General features: G+C 43.0%; 1 protein-coding gene across 2 annotated transcripts in view; it reads right to left on the bottom strand.

Moving 5' to 3' along the window:
- Window positions 1–24607, bottom strand: part of LOC122540268 (solute carrier family 25 member 35-like) — a 28643-nt gene extending 4036 nt beyond the window's left edge. The window contains exons 1-4 of one of the 2 annotated variants that reach the window (XM_087980490.1): window positions 24074–24607; window positions 7372–7437; window positions 5548–5700; window positions 3938–4072 (exon numbers count right to left, since the gene is read on the bottom strand). In XM_087980490.1, the coding sequence (XP_087836616.1) occupies window positions 3938–4072; window positions 5548–5700; window positions 7372–7437; window positions 24074–24469 (750 nt within the window). In that variant the 5' untranslated portion in view covers window positions 24470–24607. The remainder of the gene's footprint in view (window positions 1–3937; window positions 4073–5547; window positions 5701–7371; window positions 7438–24073) is intronic. The other variant, XM_043675730.2, reaches the window with a different exon arrangement.
- Window positions 24608–24877: the final 270 nt, after the last annotated feature.

Below are 24877 nucleotides of genomic sequence, written 5' to 3'. Positions count from 1 at the left end.
CCAGGAAGGGTAAGAGAGGTAGGCAGCTAGAGCAGGAGTCTTTTGTGGATATACCCATTTCAAACAGGTATGCTGTTTTGGAAAATGTAGGGGGCGATGGATTCTCAGGGGAACGTAGCACGAACAGCCAAGTTTCTGGTATTGAGACTGGCTGTAATGCAACGAGGGGTACGTCGGTGTCCAAGAGATCAATTGTGTTAGGGGATTCTGTAGTCCGAGGTACTGACAGGCGTTTCTGTGACCAGCAGAGAAAAAGCAGAATGGTGTGTTATTTCCCTGGTGCCAGGATCAAGGATGTCTCAGAGAGGGTGCAGAATGTTCTCACGGGGGAGAGGGGCCAGCAGGAGGTCATTGTCCACATTGGAACCAACGGCATTGGAAAGGAAAAGGTTGAGATTCTGAAGGGAGATTACAGAGAGTTAGGCAGAAATTTAAAAAGGAGGTCCTTAAGTGTAGTAAAATCTAGATTACTCCCAGTGCTACGAGCTAGTGAGGACAGGAATAGGAGGTTGGAGCAGATGAATGCATGGCTGAGGAGCTGGTGTATGGGAGAAGGATTCACATTTTTGGATCATTGGAATCTCTTTTGGGGTAGAAGTGACCTGTACAAGAAGGACGGATTGCACCTAAATTGGAAAGGGACTAACATACTGGCAGGGAAATTTGCTAGAACTGCTTGGGAGGATTTAAACTAGTAAGGTGGGGGGGTGAGACCCAGGGAGATAATGAGGAAAGAGATCGGTCTGAGACGGGTACAGTTGAGAACAGAAGTGAGTCAAACAGTCAGGGCAGGCAGGGACAAGGTAGGACTAATAAATTAAACTGCGTTTATTTCAATGCAAGGGGCCTAACAGGGAAGGCAGATGAACTCAGGGCATGGTTAGGAACATGGGACTGGGATATTATAGCAATTATGGAAACATGGCTCACGCCTGGGCAGGACTGGCAGCTTAATGTTCCAGGATACAAATGCTACAGGAAGGATAGAATGGGAAGCAAGTGAGAAGGGGGAGTGGCTTTTTTGATAAATGATAGCATTACAGCTGTGCTGAGGGAGGATATTCCTGGAAATACATCCAGGGAAGTTATTTGGGTGGAACTGAGAAGTAAAAAAGGGATGATCACATTATTGGGATTGTATTATAGACCCCCCCCAATAGTCAGAGGGAAATTGAGAAACAAACTTGTAAGGAGATCTCAGCCATCTGTAAGAATAATAGGGTAGTTATGGTAGGGGATTTTAACTTTCCAAACATCAACTGGGACTGCCATAGTGTTAAAGGTTAAGATGGAGAGGAATTTAAGTGTGTACAAGACAATTTTCTGATTCAGTATGTGGATGTACCTACTAGAGAAGGTGTAAAACTTGACCTACTCTTGGGAAGTAAGACAGGGCAGGTGACTGAGGTGTCAGTGGGGAAGCACTTTGGGGCCAGAAACCATAATTCTACTCGTTTTAAAATAGTGATGGAAAAGGATAGACCAGATCTAAAAATTGAAGTTCTAAATTGGAAAAAGACTAATTTTGACGGTATTAGGCAAGAACTTTTGAAAGCTGATTGGAGGCAGATGTTGCAGGCAAAGGGATGGCTGGAAAATGGAAAGCCTTCAGAAATGAGATAACAAGAATCCAGAGAAAGTATATTCCTGATAGGGTGAAAGGGAAGGCTGGTAGCTATAGGGAATGCTGGATGACTAAAGAAATTGAGGGTTTGGTTAAGAAAAAGAAGGAAGCATATGTCAGCTATAGACAAGATAAATCGAGTGAATCCTGAGAAGAGTATAAAGAAAGTAGGAGTATACTTAAGAGGGAAATCAGGAGGGCAAAACGGGAACATGAGATAGCTTTGGCAAATAGAATTAAGGAGAATCCAAAGGGTTTTTACAAATATATTAAGGACAAAAGGGTACCTTGGGAGAGAATAGGACCCCTCAAAGATCACCAAGACGGCCTTTGTGTGGAGCCACAGAAAATGGGGGAGATACTAAATGAATATTTTGCATCAGTATTTACTGTGGAAAAGGATATGGAAGATATAGACTGTAGGGAAATAGATGGTGACATCTTGCAAAATGTCCAGATTACAGAGGAGGAAGTGCTGGATGTCTTGAAACGGTTAAAGGTGGATAAATCCCTAGGACCTGATCAGGTGTACCCGAGAACTCTGTGGGAAGCTAGAGAAGTGACTGCTGGGCCTCTTGCTGAGATATTTGAATCATCCGATAGTCACAGGTGAGGCGCCGGAAGACTGGAGGTTGGCAAACGTGGTGCCACTGTTTAAGAAGGGTGGTAAAGACAAGCCAGGGAACTATAGACCGGTGAGCCTGACCTCAGTGGTGGACAAGTTGTTGGAGGGAATCCTGAGGGCCAGGATGTACATGTATTTGGAAAGGCAAGGACTGATTCGGGATAGTTAACATGGCGTTGTGCATGGGAAATCATGTCTCACAAACTTGATTGAATTTTTGGAAAAAGTAACAAAGAAGATTGATGAGGGCAGATATGATCTATATGGACTTCAGTAAGGCGTTCGACAAGGTTCCCCATGGGAGACTGATTAGCAAGTTTAGATCTTATGGAATACAGGGAGAACTAGACATTTGGATACAGAAGTGGCTCAAAGGTAGAAGACAGAGGGTGGTGGTGGAGGGTTGTTTTTCTGACTGGAGGCCTGTGACCAGTGGAGTGCCACAAGGATCAGTGCTGGGCCCTCTACTTTTTGTCATTTACATAAATGATTTGGATGCGAGCAAAAGAGGTGCAGTTAGTGAGTTTGCAGATGACACCAAAATTGGAGGTGTGGTGGACAGCGAAGAGGGTTACCTCAGATTACAACAGGATCTGGACCAGATGGGCCAATGGGCTGAGAAGTGGCAGATGGAGTTTAATTCAGATAAATGTGAGGTGCTGCATTTTGGGAAAGCAAATCTTAGCAAGACTTATACACTTAATGGTAAGGTCCTTGGGAGTGTTGCTGAACAAAGAGACCTTTGAGTGCAGGTTCATAGCTCCTTGAAAGTGGAGTCGTAGGTAGATAGGATAGTGAAGGCGGCGTTTGGTATGCTTTCCTTTATTGGTCAGAGTATTGAGTACAGGAGTTGGGAGGTCATGTTGCAGCTGTACAGGGCATTGGTTAGGCCACTGTTGGAATATTGCATGCAATTCTGGTCTCCTTCCTATCGGAACGATGTTGTGAAACTTGAAAGGGTTCAGAAAAGATTTACAAAGATGTTGCAAGGGTTGGAGGATCTGAGCTACAGGGAGAGGATGAACAGGCTGGGGCTGTTTTCCCTGCAGTGTCGGAGGCTGAGGGGTGACATTATAAAGGTTTACAAAATTATGAGGGGCATGGATAGGATAAATAGACAAAGTCTTTTCCCTGGGGTGGGGGAGTCCAGAACTAGAGTGTGTAGGTTTGCGGTGAGACGGGAAATATATAAAAGAGACCTAAGGGGCAACTTTTTCACGCAGAGGGTAGTACGTGTATGGAATGAGCTGCCAGAGGATGTGGTGGAGGCTGGTACAATTGCAACATTTAAGAGGCATTTGGATGGGTATATGAATAGGAAGGTTTTGGAGGGATATGGGCCGGGTGCTGGCAGGTGAGACTAGATTGGGTTGGGATATCTGGTCGGCGTGGACAGGTCAGACTGAAGGGTCTGTTTCCATGCTGTACATCTCTATGACCCTGAATGTCCTGTATATATGAATGGCTAGAGACAGATGGATGCACATAGACACACACCTTGCTTCCTCAAAAAATCATTGAAGTACATTGTGGTTTTATTAGGTGTGGATTTCGAGATACCACTGGCATTCTGGCTGGTCTTGTTCTCCCTATAAGCTGGTGTGCTGCTGGGAGGGGAAAGAACAACAAGTTGTAGAGGTCACACCATGGGCACTGGGCGTGTGATTTGATGACGGGGGAGGACATACCTTGCCGACCTCATCGACTGGTTGGTTGTAGAGTCTCGTACTGATGACATCAAAGGGAGTCATAGTGATCACCACAGCAACGCTGCTCATCATTCCTCCTGCCAAACCGACCATCCAGCTATCATTGCTGAACCACTGCAAGTATTAATAATATCACAAAATCAACTTGTGTTAAAGCTCATGAACTCCTCTTTATCCAATTCAACTTTTAAACGGATCTGACAGCTAATTAATACCTGCTGCTCCACCAAGGAATGAATTAAAGAATTTAGGATTCAATGTTGAAGGTGCTCACTTGAACCACAACAATTTGCTTTTGGCTGTATTATACATTTCTGTTCCCCTTAATAGCTTGAAAACTTCAATAAATTACTACTCATCCATCCCAAATTCCAAGAAATATGATCCTGGTTTAAATTATCTTTCCCCATTATTTAGGCCTTGGAGTCTAGATAGTAAATTTACACTGCATTCCTTCCAAAGCCAATATAGTCTTCCTAAGGTGTGTTGGATAGACACAGATGGCAGTGGAAGTAGACTGTCTTTTGGAGAATGGATGGTTAGAAATTCAGATCAGGGCTGAACATGAATGCCAATTAATCTGATGCAGTCCATTAAATTTATTCTTAATCTCATAGGATCATTGGGCAGATTGTACTGGTCTCAGAAGGTGGAAAATGTGAGGGTGTGTGTAACATTTTGGTGAACCTTGGGAGCTTGACTTGCCAACCACGTTCAGCAAATAGGGCATTTTACTGACGGCCAGTTTGGAATCAGGCCAGAGGAGTCAGGCTCAGAAAGCATGGTGCTGGAAAAGCACAGCAGGTCAGGCAGCATCCGAGGAGCAGGAGAATCGACATTTCGGGCAATAAGGGCTTATATCCGAAACTTCAACTCTCCTGCTCCTCGGATGCTGCCTGACCTGCTGTGCTTTTCCAGCACCACACTTTTTGACTCTGATCCCAGCATCTGCAGTGCTCACTTTCTCCCTGAGGATTCATAGGCAAAGGCTAATTTACTAGTAATTTACCAAGAGCAGATTGACTGGAGTGGGGAAGCTGATGGCCACATGGGCACCTTTTGAAATGGGGCAGGATAGGACAGCCTCTGCCACCACCTCAACCAAAAACAGGCAACAAACCTCAGATAAAGTTATTAAACCATTACGAACAGCGCCCGGAGCATGAAGATCTGAACAAAAAAAAAATCCTTTGGATCACTGAATTTTCTATCTCCAACAACGCCAAGGAGGTCTGTCACTTCAGGGACCCTCTTGAGGTCTGATGAGTTGTTGCGCTGTGACCCTGTCAACTTGCTAGGAAGTGGTGGAGGCTGATACAATTACAACATTTAAAAGGCATCTGGATGGATATATGAATTGAAAGGGTTTAGAGGGATATGGGCGAAACCTAGTCCCATTGACCAGCATTAATTTAGAATATCTAGTTGGCATGGACGAGTTGGACTGAAGGGTCTGTTTCTGTGCTGTATATCTCTATGACTCTGAATCACCAATCCTGGTCCTGAAGGCAGATTGTATTCAAGACTGCAGCTATCAATCATTGTCCTTCTCCGTGATATGTAACAATCCCAACTTGATATGCACTCACCTGCTGATCCTTGACTAACTGCTTGGCAGAGTCAAACGTAGCGAGCTGTGCTGCAGATCCAACCATCACCCTTGGCACAGCAGCACTGACCCCTCGCCACAGGCCCAGAATCCCTTGTTGTCTGTAGATTGTCAAGAAGGCAGTTGTGACTCCCTGGGATTGAAGACACAATGAGGTCATGCTCATCTGACAAGGAGAGCTTCACGGAACAAAATATATGCCTGGAATTACCCAGCCTGGTCATGTTGGAGAATGTTATGCAGAGTGAGTAACAATTGAAGAGGAAGGTGACCAGAAGATGGTGGAAGAGATCATAGAAATGGGGGGGGGGGGGGGGGGGGGGGGGGGGGGGGGGGGAGGAGGTTGGTGTTGGTGGTGCTCGTGTAAGGGGTGTATAAGTTGCAAGACAAAGTGTCTCAAAAAGAGTCTTCCAAAGAGCTGAGATACACTGACTGAGAGATCAGTCTCTGATAGAGGAGCAGAGGGTCTGTGTGTGTGTGGAGGACTGTGATCCTAGAGGCAGATCTGTAGGAAATGTGGCAGGGGAGATGCATTGATCCAGTCGGAGGAACAGACAGTGGGAAATGCAGTGATCCAGTCAGAGAACCTGGTGGGGGGAGGGGGGGGGGGGTGGGGTGGAAGCAATGATTAGTCAGAGGAGAAGAGAGACAGCAGGAAGAGCAGAGGTCCAGTCAGAGAGTAGTCAACCAGGATTACAGTTATGAAGGTTATGGGACACATTCTTAAGTCAAGGAGAAACATAGGGCTGAGATTTGAAAGCAAAACAGAACTGGAAATCAATGCTGTTGGGGTGAGGCAGGCAGGCGGACACCAGGGAGATGGTTTTTGAAAGCATTAATTGTTGACCTGAGCCATGACTGGTTTGTCGTGATGTGCAATTTAATTGTAAGGTCTACTTTAATCTATTAACATTCACTTGCAGCAAACCAGGACTAATTTTAGAGTGATGTAAAGCTGTGATCAATTCCCTGGTCAGCTCCCTGGGTCAATGGACAATCTGTAAGGAAAACAAGCTGCAAAGCCGCAGTAATCTTTTAGGATTTAACATTAGGATGGGGAACGTAAATTCAGCTCTCCTGGAGTTGACCCTCAACCCCTTCCTCCAATCAGTAAAATGTTCACAGTTACAGAAACAATGGGAACTTCAACCGTAGTTAATAACTGACTGCATCGGAATTGCAACGTCATTAATGACCTTTACCACAGGGAAACACTGACTGGCTCCAACACAACAAGCCATTAGTAACAGCAGGAGCACAGAGTCAGCATATTAGGATCTTTTAGCACCAATTACCGTCCTAACATAATGAACTTTCACCAGAGACCCAGGTACTGCCAGGCTGTGCCCAATTCTGTTCTGTTGGCATTATTCCAATCATTTTAGATTCTCTTATTTCCCAGGTTTGGATCCAAATGCATTCCAGGCATTTAATCTTCCTCCTTTAAAATTAAAGCACATGATAGTGTAGAAGCAGGGGTACAAGATGCAGTATTAGAAATATCTAATACTAGGCATCAAGTACAGTACATGAGTTTACAAATTTGAGTGCAGATGTTGGAGATCAGAATCGAGAGTGTGGTGTTGGAAAGACACAGCAGGTCAAGCAGCATCCGAGGAGCAGGAGAATTGACGTTTTAGGCATGAAGGGCTTATGCCCGAACCGTCGACTCTCCTGCTCCTCGGATGCTGCCTGATCAGCTGTGTCTTTCCAGCACTACACTCTCGACACATTCATGGATGTAAAGAAATTTGATTAATTTTGCTGTCTAAATACAAGCCTTTTTTTCCAAAGCAGTGTGTACCTGATGGTTATGTTGGTGTCCCACAGCGATGATAGCTGCTGACTGGGCCTGAAGGTGAGTCTTTACCTGAGAGTAAGCAAAGCACAAAACAGTCACATCTCATTTAGACCAGACAGAAGAGGAATCAAAAATCAGCTCTTGGGAAATTCCAAATAATTCCAAATTATTGTACCCATGAATTGTAAAATGCTTAATGAATGACTAACACTGTCCAACTACCACACTGGCACATAATCTTTTAGGTGTGCACTTGACAGCATCATATTTATTATTTTACAAGTAATATTCAAAAAACTGTAATTACCATTGGGATCATCTGACACCATAGAACCAGATCCACAAGCACAATGAACTTCCCACTGGGATTTCTGTGTTTATGAGAATTAACTCAAAGTTGCTCCAGCTGCAGCTTCCTCCCCCACCCTCTCCTCTGTTGGTAAAAAGCCCATTCACGAGCAAGTTGAGGGAGTGGCAATTTCATGGCAGGTAAATGTGAGGTTATGCAAAATCAAATCAAGTCAAATATCTGAATGTTGATAGATTGGAAGAGGGGGAGCTGTCTCGACACCAATGTGTCCTTGTACATCAGTCACTGAAAGTAAGCATGCAGGTACAGCAGGTATTGAAGAAGGTAAATTGGATGTTTGCTTCATAGTGAGAGTATTCAAATACAGGAGCAGGGGTGTCATGATGCAATTATACAGGGCCTGGAGTATTGTGTGCAGTTTTGATCTCCTTGTCCGAGGAAGAATGTTCTGGCAATGGAAGGACTGCAATGAAGCTTTACTGGACAGATTCCTGGGATGACAGGACTGATATATGAAGAGAGATTGGATTGAGTAGGACTACATTCACTGACATTTTGAGAATGAAATTATAATTTTCTAACAGGACTAGATAAACGCAGGAAGGACGCCCTGATGACCAGGGAGTCCATTGGATTGAGCCAATTTTGTATCCATATGGTTAGCTCTCCTTGTATTCCATGTGATCTAACTCTGTTAACCAGTCTACCATGCAGTAAGTTCTGAGACTGTAAAGGTAACATGGTATGGTATGTTCCGCTTGTGTATTTTCTCTCTATCAGAAAAACAAGCAGATTCACTCTGCCTCCTGACCACCCGTTGGAGAGTAACCTTTCTCTCCAACAGTTTTAGAATTATCTACTGAAGCTTCACAAGAGATTTGCTGGTAACGGACAGGTTTGACACTGTAACCACAACAGGACTCTGAACAGTACACACAATTACTGAATTTTACCGCAATTTCCTTCCTCTGATTTTATCTGGAAGGCACAGTCTTGCCTCTACAGGTGACTATGACTTGGAGGTGCCAGTGTTGGACTGGGGTGGACAAAGTTAAAAATCACACAACACCTGGTTATAGTCCAACAGGTTTATTTGGAAGCCAAATAAACCAGTTGGACTATAACCAGGTGTTGTGTGATTTTTAACTTTCTACAGGTGACAGAAGCTCTCCAGTGTCCAAAACACATGGCCTTTGTTCATTAAAAGAGATCAAAGAGCCTCAGTAGGATATTAGAGTTGAAGTGAGATGTAGAAATAAAAAGGATAAGGATATCATAATTAAGTTTTGTACATCCTTAGCCGACACCCAATACTTGTGCATTCTCCAGTAACTCACCAAATTGTAAACAAGCTCATTGTAAGACACAGCTTCTTCCATTTCATAGGGCTTCTCTGCAGCTCCTGTATAAACCAGTTGGATGATTTAATGGTGGAAGAATTTGGTGGTGTGTAAAAGCACCTCCGAGTATTAAAATAACTGGTTCTAAAATTGAAGAATGTATGTTTTGTAGAACAAAATATGAATATAAAGAAAATAACATAGAAGAAATGTAAGGTAGAATGAGTGTAAAGTCTTACATGAGGGAAGTGAGTTTAGACCATGTGCATTGTCAATAAATTGTGACAGAATAGCTAAAGGTGAGCCTGAACTGCTCCCACAAACTACACATGAAGGGACACATTTACTTAACAAAGCCACGCTGAAAGAGTCAGGCACAGTAAGTGAAGTGAGCAGCTGTTGTTTTCCTTCACTTTATAAATGTGCTAATTCATTGGAACAGATCTTGCTGTTCACATGACCAAATACTATTTAAATCCCAGCCTCATCTAAGTTTTCCTTTAAGTAAGATGATAAGAACTCGTTCAAAGGAACTGCAGGAACAAATGAAAATGCATGAAAACCAGGTCACGGCACTCTCTCTTGCCTAGTCCACATCTGCGATCAGTGCACAGAGTGTAAAGGGAGAGGGTTACAGGTGCAGGTTATTCTGTACTGAAAATGATGCCCTCAGACTGATGAATAATACCATTTTGAACTCAATTTCCCACAATTTCATAAGGTGACAATCATCAAAGAATCTAGTGTACCAGGTCTGACAACATCACCTTCCATTAAACAATTTATCACAGGCTAAATATTAAAAGAGTCACAGAAAGCTCAGCTCTACTGCTTAACAAAGCACTGAATTCCATTGACATTTATAGAGTCACACAGCATGGAAACGGACCCTTTGGTCCAACTAGTCTATGCTGAGCATGTTCCCAAACTAAACTAGTCCCATTTGCCTGCGTTTGGCCCATATCCTTCCAAACCTTTACAATTCATGAAGTTTGGTAGTACAGAACTTGAGTATGGCTGAATTTATTGAAGCTTTTTGTCTTACATTCATTAAGACATTGGCAAGATTACCTATAGAAAGGGGAAATCCATTTTATGCTATATGAAAAGAAATGCTGATTTATTGGCAAATGAATTGTGATTGGTAGAGCATTGCCATGGAGAATGCACCAGCTGAATGACAATTGGCAGTTTACTGCCGTATGTTTCAACTGAAACTGGGCAAATTTGTTTTGATTAGTCAAGGCATTGCCTGAAGAATGATTTGGGAGAGTGGCCATCTCCTGTTTTGTAAAGGTGAAACAGGCACAATGTGTGTACATGTTCTTTCTATCTGCAAAGAACAGGGCCCTGTGTATTAATAGATGTAATTTCCTCTGTGCACAAGCATGCCACTCTGCAAGCCTGACTGACAATCTTGAATTGGTTGTTAGTGTAATTCTTAGCATGCTCAGGATTATTTAGTCTGTCTTACCAACATCCTTTAAAAAGGACAAAGGAGAAATGTAGAGAGAAGAAGATTATGAGAATTGAGATTTGAGCTCAAAAACAAGGCTGACATTTCAGATGGAGAACTGAAGTAGTCAGAGGTATTGTTGCCTTTTGGATGAGATGTTAAACTGCAGCCCAATATATCTTTTCAGGTGGACATGGAAGATTCCATGGTATCAGTTTGAGGAAGAACACCAGAGATTTCTACAATGTCTTACCTAATATTTATCCCTCAACCAACATCACTAAAACAAATCATTTCATGAGTTCATTATCACCTTATTATTTGTGGGGTTTTACTGTGCATAAATTGACTGATATTTCCTACATTACAATTGTGATTCTTCTTTAAGAAGTACTTTATTGGCTGTAGAATATGTGGAACATCCTGAGGTTGGAAAAGGTGCTATTTAAATGCAAGTTTCTTTCTTCTTTCTTCAGAACATCAGGTTTCTGACACAGCATAAGCTGTCCTATCCACTTACAGGTCCTTTCCGCCAAGCTTAAAGAAAATGTAATATTAACGTATCCCAAAATTAAGACAATTACTTGTACTATAGGATTTTGGTGACTGTACAATTGCATGAACATTTGACATGGATAAAAATCACACAACACCAGTTTATAGTCCAACTGATTTAATTGGAAGCACACTAGCTTTCGGATCGCAGCTCCTTCATCAGGTGGTTGTGGAGTACACAACTGTAAGGCACAGACTTTATAGCAAATTCTGTGTCTTACAATTGTGAAAGCCACAACCATCTAATGAAGGAGCAGCGCTCCGAAAGCTAGTGCTTCCAATTAAACTTGTTGGACTATAACCTGGTGTTGTATGATTTTTAACTTTGTACACCCCAGTCCATCACTGGCATCTCCAAATCATTTGACATGGAAGCCTCAGTTGGAGTTGATAGTCCTCAGTAATTGATTGATTGATTTATTGTTGTCACATGTACTGAGGTACAATGAAAAGCATTGTTTTGTGTGCTATCCAGGCAGATCATACCACCTATAGTGCACTAGGGTAGCAGAACAGAGAGCAGAATACAGTGTTACAGCCACAGAGAAGGTGCAGAGAGAGAGAGAGAGAGAGAGAGTGTGTGAGACAGAAAGAGATAAGAATTAACATTTGCAAGGTCTGTTTAAGAGTCTGATAACAGCAGGAAAGCTGTTCTTGAATCTATTCATACGTGTATACAAACTTTTATATCTTCTACCAAATCGAAGAGGGTGGAAGAGAGTATAATTGAAGTGGGAGGGGTCTTTAAATGTTAGTTGCTTTCCTGAGGCAGTGGGAAATATAGATGGAGTCAATGGATGGAAGGCTGGGTTGGGTGGATGGACTGGACTGTGTTTATGACTCTGTAGTTTCTTGCGGTCTTGGGAAGAGCAATTGCCAAACCACGCTATGATGCATCCAGATAGGGTGCTTTCTATGGAGCATCTATAAAAAATGGTAAGAGTCCTTGTGGACATGCCAATTTTCCTTAGCCTTCTAAGGAAGCAAAGACATCATTGTACTTTCTTGACCATCTCGTTGACATAGGTGGACCAGGTCAAATTGTTGGTGATAATCACTCACAGGAACCTGACACACTCTACCATCGTTGCCTCAGCACCAATGATGCAGACAGAAGCGTGCCCAACACTCTGCTTTCTAAAGTCAATGACCAGCTCCTTCATTTTGCTGATGCCGAGGGAGAAATTGCTGTCATTACAACATGCCACTAAGCATTCAATCCCTTTCCTGTATTCAGTCTCGTTTTTGGAGATCTGGCCTACAAAGGTGGTGTCATCCGCAAACTTGTAAATGCAGTTGGGGTGAAATTTGGCCACACTGTCATGTGTGTATAGGAGTCTAGTGGAGGCCTGAGTACCCAACCTTGTGGGGCACCTGTGTTGAGGATTATGGTAGAGGAAGTGTTGTCACCTATTCTTACTAATTGTGGTCTCTGGGTCAGGAAGTTGAGGATCCAGTAACAGAGGAGGAGCCGTGACTTGGGGTCTTGGAGTTCAGAGATGAGTTTGTTTGGAACTATGATGCTAAAGGCGGACTGTATTCAATAAGTAGGAGCCAGACATAGGTATCCTCATTATTTAAATGTCCCAGGGATAAGTGTTGTGCTAGGGAGAAGACATCTGCTGTGGACCTATTGCGCCAGTAGATGAATTGCAAAGGATCAAGGCAATTGGGTAGGCTAGAGGTGATGTCAGCCATGACTAACTTCATGAAGCATGATTTTGAACTAATTATAGAACCACAAATTTTCATCTTAGACATTAATAATCTAGATGAAGGAACTGAGGGTATTCTGGCTAAATTTGCAGACAATATAAAGATAGGTAAAGGGACTGATAGCATTGAGGAGGTGGGGATCCTGCAGAAGGATTTGGACAGGTTAGGGGAATGGGCAAAGATAACAAACAGCGAATTTCACAACTAATCTTGGAGGAACCGGTTTGGGCAAAGTTCACAACACAGAATCAGACTGGAGGTTGGCAAACGTGGTGCCACTGTTTAAGAAGGGTGGTAAAGACAAGCCAGGGAACTACAGACCAGTGAGCCTGACCTCAGTGGTGGACAAGTTGTTGGAGGGAATCCTGAGGGACAGGACACATTATTTGGAAAGGCAAGGACTGATTCAGGATAGTCAACATGGCTTTGTGCATGGGAAATCATGTCTCACAAACTTGATTGAGTTTTTTGAAGAACTAACAAAGAAGATTGATGAAGGCAGAGCAGTAGATGTGATCTATATGGACTTCAGTAAGGCGTTCGACAAGGTTCCCCATGGGAGTCTGATTAGCAAGGTTAGATCTCATGGAAAACTAGCCATTTGGATACAGAACTGGCTCAAAGGTAGAAGACAGAGGGTGGTGGTGGAGGGTTGTTTTTCTGACTGGAGGCCTGTGACCAGTGGAGTGCCACAAGGATCGGTGCTGGGTCCTCTACTTTTTGTCATTTACATAAATGATTTGGATGCGAGCATAAGAGGTACAGTTAGTAAGTTTGCAGATGACACCAAAATTGGAGGTGTAGTGGTCAGCGAAGAGGGTTACCTCAGATTACAACAGGATCTGGACCAGATGGGCCAATGGGCTGAGAAGTGGCAGATGGAGTTTAATTCAGATAAATGCGAGGTGCTGCATTTTGGGAAAGCAAATCTTAGCAAGACTTATACACTTAATGGTAAGGTCCTAGGGAGTGTTGCTGAACAAAGAGACCTTTGAGTGCAGGTTCATAGCTCCTTGAAAGTGGAGTCGCAGGTAGATAGAATAGTGAAGATGGCATTTGGTATGCTTTCCTTTATTGGTCAGAGTATTGAGTACAGGATTTGGGAGGTCATGTTGCGGCTGTCCAGGATATTGGTTAGGCCACTGTTGGAATATTGCGTGCAATTCTAGTCACCTTCCTATCAGAAAGATAGAGTCATAGAGATGTACAGCATGGAAACAGATCCTTCGGTCCAATCTGTCCATGCCGACCAGATATCCCAACCCAATCTAGTCCCATCTGCCAGCACCCGGCCCATATCCCTCCAAACCCTTCTTATTCATATACTCTGTTGTGAAACTTGAAAGGGTTCAGAAAAGATTTACAAGGATGTTGCCAGGGTTGGTTGATTTGAGCTACAGGGAGAGGCTGAACAGGCTGGGGCTGTTTTCCCTGGAGCATCGGAGGCTGAGGGGTGACCTTATAGGAGGTTTACAAAATTATGATGGGCATGGATAGGATAAATAGACAAAAACTTTTCCCTGGGGTCGGGGTGTCCAGAACTAGAGGGCATAGGTTTAGGGTGAGAGGGGAAGGATATAAAAGAGACCTAAGGGGCAACGTTTTCACAGAGGGTGGTACGTGTATGGAATGAGCTGCCAGAGGAAGTGGTGGAGGCTGGTACAATTGCAACATTTAAGAGGCATTTGGATGGGTATATGAATAGGAAGGGTTTGGAGGGATATGGGCCGGGTGCTGGCAGGTGGGACTAGATTGGGTTGGGATATCTGGTCGGCGTGGACAGGTTGGACTGAAGGGTCTGTTTCCATGCTGTACATCTCTATGACTCTAAGTGGCAGATGGAGTATAGTATGGGAAAGTGTGAGCTCATGCACTTTGGTGGGAAGAATAGAGGCATGGATTATTTTCTAAATGGGGAGAAAATTCATAAGTCTGAAGTGCAAAGAGATGGGAATTCTAGTCCAGGATTCTCTCAAGGTAAACTTGCAGGTTGAGTCAATAGTTAGGAAGGCAATTGCAATGATAGCATTTATTTTGAGAGGACTTGAATGTTAAAGCAGGGATGTACTTCAGAGGCTCTATAAGTTCTGGTCAGACCACGTTTGGAGTACTGTGTGCAGTTTTGGGCTCCACATCTCAGGAAGGATGTACTGGCTCTGCACTGTGTTCAGAGGAGGTTCACGAGAATGGTCCCAGGAATGAAAAGCTTAATATATGAGGAGAGTTTGAGAACTCTGGCTTTATACTCGATGGAGCTTAGAAGGACGGGTGGTTGGGATCTAATTGAAACATACAGAATACTGAACGGCCTGGACAGAGTAGATGTTGGGAAGTTGTTTCCATTGTTAGGTCAGACTAGGACCCAAGGGTAGAGCCTTAGAGTAAAGGGAAGACCTTTTAGAACGGAGATAAGGAGAAACTTCTTCAGCCAGAAGGTGGTGAATCTATGGAATTCATTACCTAGAAGGCCGTGGAGTTTATTTACGCTGAGATAGATAGGTTCTTGAGTATCAATGGGATCAAGTGTTACGGGGAGGAAGTGGGAGAATGGGGTTGAGAAACTTATTAGCCATGATTGACAGTGGAGCAGACTCAATGGGCTGAATGGCCTAATTTCTGCTCCTATGTCTTATGGTCGATTAGCTAGAGATGTAACAACTACAGCTATTTTTGCATTTCCCAGAATATTATTCAGCAATTACATTTGCTTTGATTCTGTAAGAACACATGATAGCAGAAGTAAGGATTGTGTCTGCTGGCATGCTTTTTAAATGATATTATTGACAAAGTAGTCATGACATTATTCAAAAGGTCATGCAATTGCAAAGAGTGTGAATGTGGAATGGTCATAGTGGGAGATGGTGGCTGGACAGCTCCGAGAATTTGAAATAAATTTTCAGAGAAACCTGCCACATTGATGAAGCAAGTATTTTTGACTGTTTTTTGTGAGCATTTATTGTGTGGAGGATCTCCATTATTGCAAAGCAAAAATTCCTTAGGGAGTAATAGCGTTTTAGAGTTTGTTTTCCAAAATGACATGAGAGCGAGAGATATGAGACGATGAAAACAACATGTCTTTGTTGTTCATACAGAGAATTTGAAATCATAGCTCACCAGGATTTAATTACGTAGCTGTAAAATTAAAGTAATTATTTTGCTGTAGTGGGTAAAGAAAACAACAATTATTTACTTTCCAAGAATCAATCAAAAAGCACTTGCTTCATTGACTCTGGACAGAATTCCCAGGAAATTCATTCCAAATGCTCAGATTCAAGATGTGCAATCACCATCAACTGTGAACATACCGCATCCCCATCCCAGATGTCTTTTCAAATCACATAACCTTTCACTCACAGCTAGTATCACTGGGAGCCTTGTTATTATAAGTGTTTTGCAATAGATATGAGCACTTTTTTTTTCCCCCATGTCGTTACAGAATCTGAGCAATCTTAAAATGATAAATATTTCTGAGCTTCAACCTTAAAATGATCAATCTCATTATCTCATTTGGTTTCTTGACCAAACTCAGTCTAACATAGTGACCTGAAGCTGAGTTAATTTTTACAATAATTCGATATTGTGGTCTTAAAGACATAATGCTAACCTTATGAAAGAATGATATACTGTACATTGTATGGTTCAATATACTTGCCATTCTAATAAAAGAGCATAATTTCACTTAGCATGACCAAATATCTACATAGACTGATGGATTAAAAAGTCCCTCACTCACACTCACTCACTCTGTCTCTCCTGCATGCACACACATACAAGTTTATGGGGTGAATCTGTATTTGCAGAATTATATTTTATTTTGCTCAAAAAATGCATAACTTACAGTCAAACTACGTAAGATTCTGTAAATTCCACTTTAGAATTCGAACCAGTCTGACTCAAGATGGGGACACAGACAGACTTTAACCTCACATCTTTAATGCACTGTCTGAGCTGACATGACACATTTTGTTAGAAACCTAAAGTTATCTTGGAGTTCTGGCATTTAAATATTAATGAACCAAAACTAGCAAAACCGTTCTAAAAAATGAAAGATCTTAATCTAAGTTTGTTTAATATATTTCAGCCACATGATACTGTAACCTTTTGCTATAAACTCTGTGACTTATGGTCCTGCTCCACAACCACCTGATGAAGGAGCAGTGCTTCGAAAGCTAGTGCTTCCAAATAAACCTATTGGACTATAACCTGGTGTCATGTGATTTTTAACTTTGTCCACCCCAGTCCAATACCAGCACCTCCAAATCAGGATAAGGGTTGACAGCTTGTAGTTTACTTTTACCACAAACCAAAATACCTCTTTGTTACCTGATCAATGACTCCCAAAGGAGGCTTGTTAAGGAATGCTCTGCCATTTTCAATTGGTGCCAACGAGGAACCATACGCAAAATTTTGGAGAGGTTAAATTAATATTCTGATCATGTGACAGATGCGCATTGTTATCAGATGTTTTTAACCAGTCGTTTATTCTTGGGGGAAGAAGCAATGCTTTAAGATGAATGCTCCAGCCACTTTTATTTAAAATTGATACAGAGGTGTTTAATTTTTTTGTTTTAGACAACCGTGTTTATGTAAGATGCATAAACTCATCACCAAAATCAGAGAACAGAGAAACTCTCAGAGACCAACCTTGTGATTGACCAATACCTGTTGCATCCTTTACCTTGACAGGAAGCACTCTTTAAAGAGGCCAAGGCTACTTAGGAATAGGTTGGAAAAAAAAAATCAGGATACTAAATCTGTGCAGGTGGGCAAAGCCTAAACTAAAATAAAGCTGCACAACCTTCCAGTATTGACCATCAGCAAGCTTCACTGAACAGTAAAAGAGAATAGTGTAGAAGGCTGTTTGGCACATCTGCTAGAAATCCTGTTTTTTTGTCTGTAACACTGCTGGTTCCTCATTCTCAAACAGCTGATTAACTCCTCCTCAATGAAATGGTTTCCATGCTTTTTCAGGTCAGCCAGATCCCAAAAACTCTCTTGGTGAAAAATATTCTTCTCATCTCCTCTGGATCTTTTGCTAATGATTTGAATATATGATCTCTAGTTATTGACCTATTTGTCAGACGGATTTTTTTTTTGTCTACTATGTCAAAATCTCTCATCAACTCTATTAGCCCAACATGGAATCACAGAGCATGAAAACAGACCCTTCAGTCCAACTCATCTGTACCAACCAGGTATCCAAAACTGATCTAGTCCCATTTGCCAGCATTTGGTCCATATCCCCTTAAACCCTTCCTATTCATGTATATATCCAGATGCCTTTTAAATGTTGTAATTGTAACCACCTCCACCACTTCTTCTAGCAGCTGGTTCCATACACACACCACCCTCTATGTGGAAAAGGTTGCCCCTTAGGTCCCTTTTAAATCTTTCCTCTCTCACCTTAAACCTATGTCCTCCAGTTTCGGACTCCCCCACCCTAGGAAAAATGCCTTGGCTATTCACCCTATCCTATGTCCCTCATGATTTTATAAACTTCTGTAAGGTCATCCTTCAGTCTCTGATGCTCCAGGGAAAAAAGCCCAAGGCTACTCAGCCGCTTCCTATAGCTGAAACTCTGCAATTCCGGCAACATCCTTGTAAATCTTTACTGCACCATCTAAAGTTTAACAACATCTTTCCTATAGAGGGGCAAGTAGACTTGTATACAGTACTTGAATAGTGGCCTCATTAATGTCCTGTACAGCTGCAACATGATATCCCAACTCCTATACTCAGTATTACAACCAATGAAGGCAAGTGTGCCAATTGTCTTCTTCACCAGCCTGTCTACCCGCGACTCCACTTACAAGGAACTATGCGCCTGCAAGTCCGGGCCTCTGTTTGTCAACACTCCACAGAGCTCTACTATTAACTGTACAAGTCCTGTCCTGGTTTCCCTTTCCAAAATGCGACACCTCACATTTATCTAGATTAAACTCCTCAGCCATTCCTCAGCCTATTGGCCCATCTAAGCAAGGTCCCATTGTACTGAGATAATCTTCACCACTGACCACTGCACCATCTATTTTGGTGTCAAACTTACTAACCTTACCTCTTATATTCACATCCGAATCATTTATGTAAATGACGAAAAGCAGTTGACCCAGCACTGATCTTTGCGGCACATCGCTGGTCACACGCCTCTGGTCTGGTAAACAACCCTCCCCAACTCCCCACCTTCAAAACAATTTTGCATCCAACTGGCTACCTGCCCCTGGATCCCATGTAATCTAACCTTACTAACTAGTCTACCATGCGGAACCTTGTCAAACTCTTTGCTGAAGTCTATATAGACAATGTCTACTGCTCTGCTTTCATCAATCTTCTTTGTCCCCTCTTTAAAAAATTCAATCAAGTTAGTGAAACACAATTTCTCACGTACAAAGCCATGCTGACTATCCCTAATAAGTCCTTGCCTTTCCAAATGCATGTAAATCCTGTCCATCAGAATCCTGTCCAACAACTTACCCACCACCAATGTTAGGCTTAATTGTCTGTAGTTCCCTGGCTTTTTCTTATAGCTTTTCTTAAATAATGGCACCACATTAGCCAATCTCCAGTCTTCCAGCACCTCACCCGTGGCAGGTGATAACACAAATATCAAGGGTCCCAGCAATCTCTTCCCTAGCTTGCCATAAAGTTCCGGGAAACACCTCATCAGGTCCCGGAATTTATCTACTTTATGCATTTTAAGACCTCCAGCGGCTCTTATTCTGCAATATTAACTCTTTTAAAAACATCACTATTTATTTCCATAAGTTACCTACTTTCCATATCCCTCTCCACAGTAAATGCTGACATTAAATTTTATTTAGTATCTCACTCATCTCCTGTGGTTCCACACATAGATGGCCACATTGATATTTTAGGGGTCCTATTCTCTCCCTAGTTACAGTGTTGCCTTAATGCATTTATGGAATCTCTTTGGAATCTCCTTAACTCTACTGGCTAAAGCTATCTTATGTCCCCTTTTTGTCCTCCAGATTTCCCTCTTAAGTATACTCCCACTGCCTTTGTACTCTTCTTGGGATTCACTTGATCCCAGCTGTCTATACCTGATTTATGCCTTTTTTCTCTTGACTACAGCCTCTAGTCATTCAGCATTCTCTACACCTTCCAGCCTTGCCGTTCACCATAACAGGAACGTATTGTCTCTGAACTCTCATTATCTCATTTTAAAAGTCTCCCAATCTGTGAACAGCCAATCAACTTTTGGAAGTTCCTATAATGGGATATCATTTTCAACATCACCTGTCTCAGGTGTAAGTGCTTGAAATTAATAAATGATGCCTCCGGTCTTCTTGGAAAAATGGAATGAAACAGAGAAAGAGAAAAAGATGCCAACATATCCGACACTAGGACAGAAATAGTGCTATCAAAACACAACCTTTTTTTTGGCCTATCTTGTCCATGGTGACACAAAGACACGCAGATGCCTTTTCTAATCCCATCTTCCTGCACACGGCCCATTGCCCTACAGCTTACAGCACTGAAGGTCCAGATCTGGATACTTCTTAAAGGAGTTTAGTGTCTCTGCCTCCACCACCAACTCAGGCAGTGAATTCCAGATACCTACCACTCTCTGTGTAAAATGATTTTCCTCACATCCCCTCTAATTACTCTGCCACTTAACTTGAATCTACGACTCCTGTTTTTTTTGAACTCCCTACCAAGGGCAACAGGTTGCTCCTGTCTGCTCTATATCTCACAATTTTATGCACCTCAATCATGTCACCCCTCAGCTTCCTCTGTTCCAAGGAAGACAACACCAACCTCTCCAATCTCTCCCGGTAGCTATAATTCTCCAGCCTCGGCAACATTGGAACAAATCTTCTCTGCATTCTCTCCAGAGCAATTACTTGCTTCCTGTAATGTAGTGATTAGAATGGCACACAGCATAATGTAGAGCTCCAATGCAGTTAGGGTGGAAATCCAGGATTTTGAGCCAGTAACACAGAAGGAATGGCGATATATTCCCAAATCAGGATGCTCAGTGCTTGGATGGGAATATACTTGAGAAAAACCTTTCCAGATGGTGGTGGTCTTGGGGTTGGAAAACACTGTCTGAGGACCCTTGGTTCACTTTGTAGAGGGTACACACTGCTGTTACTGAATGTCAACTTTCTATGGATGCATTGAGAGCTTGCTGTGGTGGGGTTGCCTGAGTGTTCTGTTGATCCCTAGAGTGATACAGTCAGGAGTTCTCACCAAATTGCAATCCAAAACAAATCTTCCATGGAGATCCAGGTGGAAGGTACTTGTGTGATACAAACAGCTGCGGCAGTGGCTAAAGGCTGCAGCAGTAGGGAAATACCCAGTCGTTCAGGTTTCCTTGCCACAACCTTCTGTCAAAGACTATGTGTCTGCTGATTCCCATGTTAAAACATATCCCTCAAAGTGTCCACATAGAACCAAATTTCCTGGGTGGACAATAATACTCGTCAATGAGTGATTGCTACTGCCACCACCTGAATGTCAGTGGAGGAGGGCGTGAGTCCTGTGGATGTGGTGCCAAATGAGCTGCTTTGTCCTGGATGGTGTCAAACTTCCTGAGTGCTCTGGGACCTGCACCCATCCAGGCAAATGGGAAGTATTCCATCCCACTCCTGACTGTGCCTTGTAGATGGTGGACAGGCTTTTGGGGAGTCAGGGTGCGAGTTACTCCCATCAGGATTCCTAGCCTCTGATCTGCCATTGTAGCCAATGCATTGATATGGCTAATCCAATGTAATCTCTTGTCTATGGATGATAGGGGAGGATTCAGTGATGGGAACACCATTCAATTTCAATGTTTTGGTTGCAAAATATTTATCACCAGTTAAACTTGTTATTCAGTTCCAACAGTTCAATTTTACAATACTAGCTTAATTTGTCAGAGATAGTTGTCTGAGACATTCTTAAATGGACTTGAGTAATCTGGGTGTCCTTGGAAATGAATTACAAAACAAATAGTATGTAGACACAAGTGATTAAGGCGGCAACTGGAATAAAATATAAAAGTAGAGAAGTTTGACTACAGATGTACAGGGCATTGGTGAGACTGAATCTGGAGAATTTTGTTTTGATTTCCTTACTTAAGAAAGAACATAACTGCATTAGAAGCTCAGACAAAGTAACCTAGAGTGATTCCTGGGAAGGAGAGATGTTCTTATGAAGAAAGCTTCAACTGGTTGGGCTTAAATCCTTTGGATTGAGAGGTGCTGTTTTGAAATGTATAAAATCCTGAAATAAAAGCAGAATACTCCTGAAGATAGGAAATAGAAATATGTGCTACAGAAACAGAGTTAACATTTCAGGTCCAGTATGACTCTTCTTTGGCAGACTGGTAATGTTAACTTTCTCTCTCCTCAGATGTTGCCAGACCTGCTGAATTTCTCTAGCATTTTTATTTTATAAGACTGAGTGGCCTTAATAGAGTGAATGCTGAAAGGATGATTTCCTATTGTGGGAGAGATTAGAACTAGTGGACAAATGACACAAACACATAAAAAGCCTTTTTAAGATGGACATGAGAAGATTTATTTTTCCTTTGAGGTTTGAACACCCGTGGAACTCTTTTCCCCAGAAAAAGGTTTGGAGGGAATGTTGCTGAATATTTTTAAGACAGAGGTAATTGCCTCCCATGTTAGGCTACAATCAGATCAGTCATGATCTTGTCAACTGGCACAGCAGGGTCAAGGGTCGATTGCCATAAACCTGCTCCTATTTCATACAAATATATGAGAGAGGAGAGGAGAGAACTCCTGATGGCATTCAAATGACGTGGTAAGTATTTTCATAAAGATCTCTGTGAATGGATCTAATGTTAGTGGAGTTTTTATACCAAGGTGGTACGGTTTTCCTTACAGCCTGTGCTGTAAAGCTATTTCAATTTTCACATGCTTATGAATCACAGTCATACAGCATAGAAAAAGGCCCTTCGGCCAACTCAACCATGCCAACCAGATTTCCTAAACTGAACTCGTCCCATATCCTTCTAAACCTTTCCTACTCATGTACCTGTCCAAGTGTCTTTTAAATGTTGTAATTACATTCACCTCTACCACTTCCTCCAGTAGCTCGTTCAAAACACACACACCATCCTCTGTGAATGGGTTACCCCTTAAGTCCCTTTTAAATCTTTCCCTCCTCACCTTAAACCTATGCCCTCTGGTTTTGGACTCACCTACCCTGGGGAAAAGCCTTGGTATTCACCTCATCTATGCCCCTCGTGGTTTTATAAACCCCTATAAAGGTCACCTCTCAGCCCAGTATACTCCAGGGAAAAGCAGCCCCAGGCTAAATATAACTGAGAACTCAACTTCCCCGTCTCGGTAACGTCCTTGTAATTTTTTTTTGCATCCATTCCAGTTTAATAAGTATAATCTCAGTTTAATCTTCCTCATTAGATTCATAAAGTTATTACAAATTACCTACCAGGGCAAGGGGCACATGACGCTATCTGCCGTTTCAAAGGTTCTTTTACTCATGGAAGTCAAAAGGTGCAAGATGCAATTACGCAGAGGGGAAAATCGCACTACTTTCATTCCATTTGTTCCAGCTCAGATCACATCAACCAAGTACAGTCTACTGCACAAAATTATCACTCAGCAAGATAAACTACAATGAAGAATACATTAAAAAAAAAACAAAGTTATAGCAATTGATAATCAGCCTTTATACTGTGAGACAAGGCGAAAGCCACAGCCTCGGATACTGATTCTGTTCAATTCCTTTTGCCCAATTATTAACAATCGCAAAATAACCCCATTCTCGCCAAATCTGGTTTTCTTCAAAAAAAAAGCGAAATTCCAGTGTCACTTAAAAAAGAAACAGAACCCTATGTTCTACTCTTCACCAAACACCGCCGGTATAAACTGGAAACCTGGGTAAGAGAAACCGAATTGGACTTGTTCAGTCACCTTAAACTAATGACCCCGAGTTTTGATATTATTGACAAGCATTGCTGCTGAACGTTAGCAACTCTGCAAGTTTAGCCAGAAATAACCACTGACTGGGTGACGCGGGGGTGGAATAATGCAAAATACACTGGACGTTGGAGATAAGTAGTAAACAAAAAGGATGAAAACAAATGCTAAATTGCCCACAGTGTTAGGTGCATTAAGTAAGAGGGAAATGGGTCTGGGTGGGTTACTCTTCAGAGGGTCGGTGTGGACTTGTTGGGCCGAAGGGCCTGTTTCCACACTGTTGGGAATCTAATTTAAAAAAAAACAGAAAATCCTGAAGACACAGCAGATCCTGCAGCACCTGTGGAGGGAAATGTGATCGCGACAGGGATAAACAAGCCCCAGTGTGTCAGGTGACAGCAAACACCAAGGGACTCACCAGATAGGCAGGGCTACCCAGCACAGCGCCCATGGCTCCGGCAACTGCCCCGGCCGCGATGCTGCAGCTGGTGCTCACTCTGCCGCCCTGCTCCCGGGTGAAACCCAGCGCCTCCAGCTGTGAGTAGGCGCCGAGCCGGACCCCGTTCATCAGCGCCTGGTAGAGGATGGCGGCCCCCAGCCCCTTCTGCAGCCCGAGCAGCCCGTCCTCCCGGGCGATCAGCACCAGGGCGTGGAAGGCGTTGCGGTAGAGCCGGGGGTAGGAGCCCCGGGCGCGGAGCTCCCCCTGAAGCTGCATCCGTGTCTTCACCACCTCCAGCGGGTTGGTCAGCACACAAGCCCCAGCCGCCGCCGCGCCGCCCAGCGCGAAGTCCAGCGCCTGCCTCCGCTGTTGCATCGTCCCGGTCCGGGTCAGGCCAGGCCGCGCCCAGCCAGTCCCCCTCCGGGGCTGGGATGACAGCGGACACGCCGCTCCTAGCACCGGAGGCGATTGCCGGTAAGCTGGGACTCGGGAGCACGTCGATCACCACTCGGCCCGCCCCTTACATGCACACCCCCACAGAGGAAGCCAATGGGAAGCGGACATGCACCGCGCCCCTGAAAGAATCGCACCCACTGTCATTCCCAAGCGGGGCAATGACACAGGAGGGCGGCCAGGTTATCCATTTATTGTTTCACAGGATGTGTCGCCTATTCCTAATTGCGCTTGAACTAAATGTATTTTAGACTGTCTCCCCAAAGACAGTACGTAGATGAAGATGCACAGAGATACACCTCTGATAAAAACAGAACAATAAAGGTTTTT

The sequence above is a fragment of the Chiloscyllium plagiosum genome, unplaced genomic scaffold (assembly GCF_037043375.1).
Source record: "Chiloscyllium plagiosum isolate Xiang-an unplaced genomic scaffold, Cpla_swu_hap1 HiC_scaffold_37, whole genome shotgun sequence".
In the NCBI taxonomy this organism is placed as follows: Eukaryota; Metazoa; Chordata; class Chondrichthyes; order Orectolobiformes; family Hemiscylliidae; genus Chiloscyllium; species Chiloscyllium plagiosum.
The sequence above is the reverse complement of the archived record's forward strand: the minus strand, read 5'-3'. Positions and strand labels throughout refer to the sequence as shown.